General features: G+C 38.4%; 1 protein-coding gene across 2 annotated transcripts; it reads left to right on the top strand.

The window, feature by feature from the left end:
* Positions 1 to 1,249: 1,249 nt before the first annotated feature.
* mrps33 (mitochondrial ribosomal protein S33) lies at positions 1,250 to 4,392 on the top strand. Of its 2 annotated transcripts, none has more exons than XM_034578596.1 (4): positions 1,250 to 1,466; positions 2,885 to 3,117; positions 3,716 to 3,939; positions 4,002 to 4,392. In XM_034578596.1, the coding sequence occupies exons 2-3, from the start codon at positions 2,903 to 2,905 to the stop codon at positions 3,819 to 3,821; spliced, it is 321 nt and encodes a 106-aa protein (XP_034434487.1). In that variant the 5' UTR covers positions 1,250 to 1,466; positions 2,885 to 2,902; the 3' UTR covers positions 3,822 to 3,939; positions 4,002 to 4,392. The 2 variants fall into 2 exon arrangements, with proteins under 2 accessions (XP_034434487.1, XP_034434486.1); XM_034578595.1 differs by having other exon boundaries at positions 1,300 to 1,466; positions 2,901 to 3,117.
* The last annotated feature ends 1,649 nt before the right edge of the window (positions 4,393 to 6,041 follow it).

Raw genomic sequence — 6,041 nt, 5'->3', positions numbered from 1 at the left:
CAGGGTTTAATGTTTGAAGGACCCAAATAACAAGCGAAGATTTAAAAAAAAAGAAGAAATATACAGACTTACAGTCACTGGAAGGCAGGTAGACAAACTAGAAATACAAAATTCCAAAAGGCAAAAGAACAAAGTAGAACAACGATGGAGGAGTGAAACTGAAACGTCAGGAGCACAAAACCGAACAGACCACCTCCTTAAGACAAAGGGAAACTTTACAGAGACTCTTTCCACAAGGGAGGCAGGATAATTGAGCACAGATGAAACACATGCAGACGAGGGACATACAGGAAATGAGAAATTCAAAAGGGAAAACACAGACAAATCCCAAAATCCAAAAGCCCAGTTACTGAAAGAATAAAATACACACAAAAACTCAAAATACGTCATAGCGAATTAAATCCAAGCCCCTAAAAATGTTCAAATAACTTAAACCTCAATGATAAAAAAAAAAAAGATGTGGAAGATGTAGGCATGATGAACTTACGTCAGTACGTCTTTCTGAAGACAAACTTCTCCCAACAACTGTCACAGCTCAAACTGTCCCAGAAATCCCATGTGTGAAAATACAACTGCTTCTGACACAAAGATAAAGGATTGTGTTTGGGATAAGCCCAAAAATTATTCATTCAGGGGTGATGGTGGTGATGATGGTTGGAGCCAAATCAAGTTGTGCGTTGTTGTGTGTGTGTGTGTCTCCTTCATGCATATTGATAATATATGCAGTTTGTTTCTTATAGTGTACTTTATTAAGCAAGTATTTCAACAACTCTTTCAGTGAATGCATGATGCAAAAAATGAATCACCTTAACTACCATTTATTGATACATGTGTATATGTATGTATATTTGTTTTATTTGATATTCAACCTCCACATTCAAATCCACCCTGTACACTTAGCATTTACACTAAAATCTCTGTTTACTACGTATATACCTATAATATTTACTATGTATTTTTTTCCAGTGATGAATATGAAGTTGAATACATTTGTATTTTTAATACAAATATTATTATTATATTTCAAACGCGAACTATACAACTTAGAGCGAATTGAAAAGCGGAACAATCGAAAAGGTTCAACAAACTCACGGCTCTTTAATAGCGACGGACTTCCTGTCAGGGCTTGATCACATAACACAGCCGTTTAACTACACATGTAATGGCGGCCATTCCGGGTTATTTATTCTTCTTTATGATCGTGAATCATTTTCACATCCTTGTGAGTTTTGTAGAAGCGGTATATTAGAAAATAAAATAGCGGAAAACCGGAAGTGAAAGCAACTGACCAATCAGCTCCAGGGAAAAGTGTCATGCGCGTTAGAGCCTGAGATAGTGTGGTGTGTGTGTGTGTGTGTGAAGGTTACAGATTATACTGGAGCTTCAACATTAATAAGAAACAAATGGAGCTGTGGTCATTCAGCTAAGACTTACTTTCAATTATTCTTCACCGACTTCAGACTGAGGTAAGACGCCATGTTGTTGAGAAGAAGTGAACATGTGAAGTCAGGACCCTGCTAACACTTAGCTCTAATGTGGAAGCTACCAAAAATATAAACACATACAGTAACATGAACTCTTTCACTTCTACAGTTAAAGATATGGCTTCCACGTGTATCGTTGAAATCATGAATCAGATGGAACGATTTGCTTAAACTAGTGTGAAGAACCGAGAGGGGACTTTCAACCATTTGATTTTATGCCCTAAAACAATGATATTTGTTCATTGTATTTTTTAATTGACCAAACAGATTTCATGTTCACTACATGACTGGTGCCAGACCATAAAGTCTGCAAGCTGCCATCTTTGTTTTGATTCTGAAACACAAGTGCAACGTGGGAGATGCAGAAAAAATCCTCTCTGCATTTTTCAGTGAACTGAGAGAAGAATATGGAAACTCCTTCAGAGCAACAGCTAGACTTCTGAGGGTGTGAATGAAGAGTAAAGGAATGTGAAACAAAATGTTTAGTGTCTAAAATTGTATTTTGAGTAGTTAGAATGATAATTAAGGACATCTATAGATAAACTCGGACTAGTCAGAATTGCAATCGAAGAATTTGTGCAGTTGCTGATCCTGTCCATCTTGAAAGGAATTATTACCAGTCAGTGCTCAAATTATATCAAATATATCTCAATTGTAGTTTTGACTCATCATAACTTCAGTTTCTGATATAAAAACAATTATTGATAATATAAGTATAAATATTAGAAATAGTACAATAAAGCTGGTGATGTCCAAAATGAATTCTGAGCAGTTGAAGCCAAGTAGATAGTAGATATCTTAAATCCTCATCCCGAGTAGTCAACATGCAATAGCTTATATCTTGAATTATAATTGTGAGTTATCAAAATGCATTTTTAGGTATCCAAATAGTTATTGACTTTCAAGTATGAGACGTTAGGGCTCACATGCAGCTCTAAATTCTCAGCATCACTTCAAAATGTTCTGCTTCACCTGTAAAATGTTGATTGAAGGGAAACTGCACTGATTTTATTTTTCAAGACTCAAAACTCCTACAAACACAGAACGTCATCACAACCAAATCATATTTACCTTATAATTGTGAAGGACATAGAAGAGTGGCAAATTCTTACATTATAGATTGTGAATATCAAAATGTATTAATCGACCAATTGCCTGAGGTCCAAGGACATTGCAATACAGAAAGAAATAGAATATAGTCAAATATATGAAGTCATTTAGACATGGTGTCTCCATCCCTTAGTTTGTCCACCAGACAGCACTGACAAGTGTGTTATTACTCTGTCCTGCTCACTACATACCTATGTGGTTAAAAACTCAAAGCATAAAGTTCAGTATCTCACTGGATCAAGTTTAACAGCATATGCTAATACCGTCGTATCTGTTCCCTGTGTGACAAGTCTCTCTGCTCTGCAGCCATGGCCAGTCTGTCCAGCTACGCCGTCCGCATGGCCAGGCTGAGCTCGCAGATCTTCAGCCAGGTTGTGCGGCCGACAGACCCCAAATCCATGAAGGTGGTCCAGCTGTTCCAGGAACCCCCCATGGCCAAGACAAAGGAGGTGTACGAGTGGTACCCTCATCACAAGATTTACTTTGCCATGACGCAGAAGCTCAGGTTCATGGGACTCTTCAGGTACTGTAGACACTGGTGACTCGGGTTGTGACTTGTGACTTGATCTTTGACAATATTTGCCTTGTTAAAAATAAAGTCAAATGTTATTTTATTTATTTCTTTCAACCAGCACAGCTGCTGATCACAAAAAATTACTGATACTGGTGCATTTGCACTTTAAGGGATTACACTAATGAAAGTGAATGGATGCCATTGAAATCATTCAATCAAAACAATTCAAAGCAAATAAAAAAATATATAAGTCCCACATTGAGAAAAGCAAAGTTAAAATCACTATACTTTACAACTAAATGTGTCTCAATTTCATTGATTATTTTAATTCAGCTTTACTTTGCAATGGTTTTTTGTTTTGATTGCTGCAATACTTCCTGCATTAAAAGCCCACCAGGGGAGGGAGGTATTAGATTCTTCGAGCTGCTGGAAAGGTTTTTAATGTGACACACGGGCTAAATGCAGGAAGTGTTAAGTTTCATTGGTGGTAGCTTGGCAGCAATCAAACAAGATGGCTGAGTTCAATGAATCAGTGAGGAAATCGGAAATATAAGTTTGGTTGTATCAGCATGGACACATAACAAAATGTTTCCCCCTTCCTTTTCAGAGATGAGCATGAAGACTTCAAAGACGAAATGCGTCGCCTGAGGAAGCTAAGGGGAAAAGGGAAACCGAAGAAAGGAGAGGGGAAGAGAGCGGGCAAGAAGAAATGAGCTGTGACATTTCTGCGTTCTGCAATCGTTTTACAGGACTTACCATTTTTCTTTTGCCTTTTTATGGAGGCAGACAACAGTCGACTGTGTACACTATCACTATGTGTGTATGGGGGGGGCTGCTAATCCTGAAAGAATTCCATTGGTCGGGTCATGACTCTCTGGTTGCTTTGTCTGAAGCTTCACTATGTTGCCATGAAGAATACCCGAGATCAGCATAAAACATTCTCATCTACGTCTGACGTGCTTACGTGAATGCCATCCTTTGATAGTTGAACCTGTATGAGGTCTTGTATTCCAGTTGCAGGGGTTGAAAAAGTATGGAGAAGAAATTATTATTATCTTACCATACGCTAAGGTCTTTAGGTACAATGTGATATAAACACACTGATCCCTTTGACAAGTTCTACTGTCGTGTCTTTTCAAGATTCATGGATTAATCACACTGCCCTCGTACCAGCTCAAGTTGTTAGCCGGTGCTAGCTCAACTTTCAAAGGAATGGTTGAAAAAGGATGTAAAGAAACTGATATCTTTTATGTTTTTCAAAATAAAATCAATGTGAGAAATGCATATCGTTACAAAGCCTATTGTTTAACACAATACATGGATGTTGGTCATTGTGCTGTGCATCGTGATAATAATGGCGGATCCTGTATCGTGTTGGCATCTGATAATGGTGGTGGACCACGGCCGAGGTGGCAGCTGATGGTGGATCCTGATGGCGGCAGTGGACAATGACCGTGGACTACAGTGGCATCCGACCTTGATGGTGGATCATGATCGTGGTGGCTGCTGACCATAGACTATGATTGCAGCAGGACTGCTTGATATACATAGTATTTCTCCTCAGATACTCGACCATTACTGACAATAATCCATCAATTCATTGACCTCCAGTTATGCTTCAAAATGTTTATTCTTATCAATGCTGCTAAAACCTTTATCTTGATGATGTTCTCCTTTACACTTGACATCTATTGCACTTCTGTCCGTCCTGGGAGAGGGATCCCTCACATGTGGCTCTCTCTGAGGTTTCTACCTTCTTTTTACCCTGTTAAAAGGGTTTTTTCGTAGTTTTTCCTTACTCTTGTTGAGGGTTAAGGACAGAGGATGTCACACCTTGTTCAAGCCCTATGAGACAAATTGTGATTTGTGAATATGGGCTATACAAATAAAATTTGATTGATTGATTGATTGGTCATGTCTTCCAAGTTTTGCTTTTAAGCTTTGGCAACAGAAGTGTCTCTCTGCTCTGTCTAACCATGTAGCTCCAAAACTCAAGGTCTTGGGAATAATCTGAACCTGCGCTGGGTCACTGCTAACTACTTGGGTAAATGGTGTGTGTTTAAAGAGCACTTTTCTAGTCTTGATGACCACTCAAAGCTCACTCCAGTTCAGTTTGTTTTGCCACTCACCCATTCACACAAACATTCATACAGTGCATCTATGTGCAGCACTTTCTCTATCCCTCACGCAGCCACTACAGATGTCAGGGGCAATTTGGGGTTCAGTGTCTTGCCCATGGACACTTCAGCACGTGGAATATGGGAGACTGGGATTGAACTGCCAACCTTCCGGTTCCCTCTATACAGCATCACATACAGAGGCCTACGTCCACATCTGGATCATACATTCAAGTGCACAGGCAGACAGCCTTTCTGGATGTCAGCTGGAATCAGATGGAAAACTCTCATTTTGATATCTAAGTCAATCAGATGTGGTCAATTTCCAGTATTCTATAGTTTAAAAAAAAAAATTAGTTGAAATTGTGTTATTTATTTTTATTTAAGAATGCACTATTTCTTACTGGAACATTTTTCGTAAACCTTTTAAAAAAATTTCGGTCTCACAATTAATACTTTCTTCCCCTCAAAATTGTGTTTCTTAGGACAAAGTTCTGGGTTTTGATCTCAGAATTAAGACTTTAATATTCAAATGTCTTTCCATTGCAAACATCATGATCAGATCAAACTAGACCTTTTTTCTTCAGGCTCCTTATTTTCTTGCATACGATAAACATGAAGAGAACCAAAATTCAGCATAAACTGTTTTCATAGTAAAGTGTGGATTTTAACCCAATTTTTTTTTTTTGTTATAACACCACGTGGTCACTTGATCGGGTATTTTTAACCTCGGCTAATGAGTTTCACTTTTCCCATCATCCAGTGGAAATTCTAGAGAGGGCTTGTATAACCATCCAGGCCATAATAACGACAATA

The sequence above is a fragment of the Hippoglossus hippoglossus genome, chromosome 23, assembly GCF_009819705.1.
Source record: "Hippoglossus hippoglossus isolate fHipHip1 chromosome 23, fHipHip1.pri, whole genome shotgun sequence".
NCBI lineage: Eukaryota > Metazoa > Chordata > Actinopteri > Pleuronectiformes > Pleuronectidae > Hippoglossus > Hippoglossus hippoglossus.
This window is presented reverse-complemented; position numbering and strand designations above follow the sequence as displayed.

Coding starts and splice junctions, on each gene's coding strand:
- mrps33 (XM_034578596.1), top strand. CDS start 2,903: ATGGCCAGTCTGTCCAGCTACGCCGTCCGCATGGCCAGGCTGAGCTCG. Junction 3,118..3,715: donor AGGTTCATGGGACTCTTCAG/GTACTGTAGACA, acceptor CTTCCTTTTCAG/AGATGAGCATGAAGACTTCA.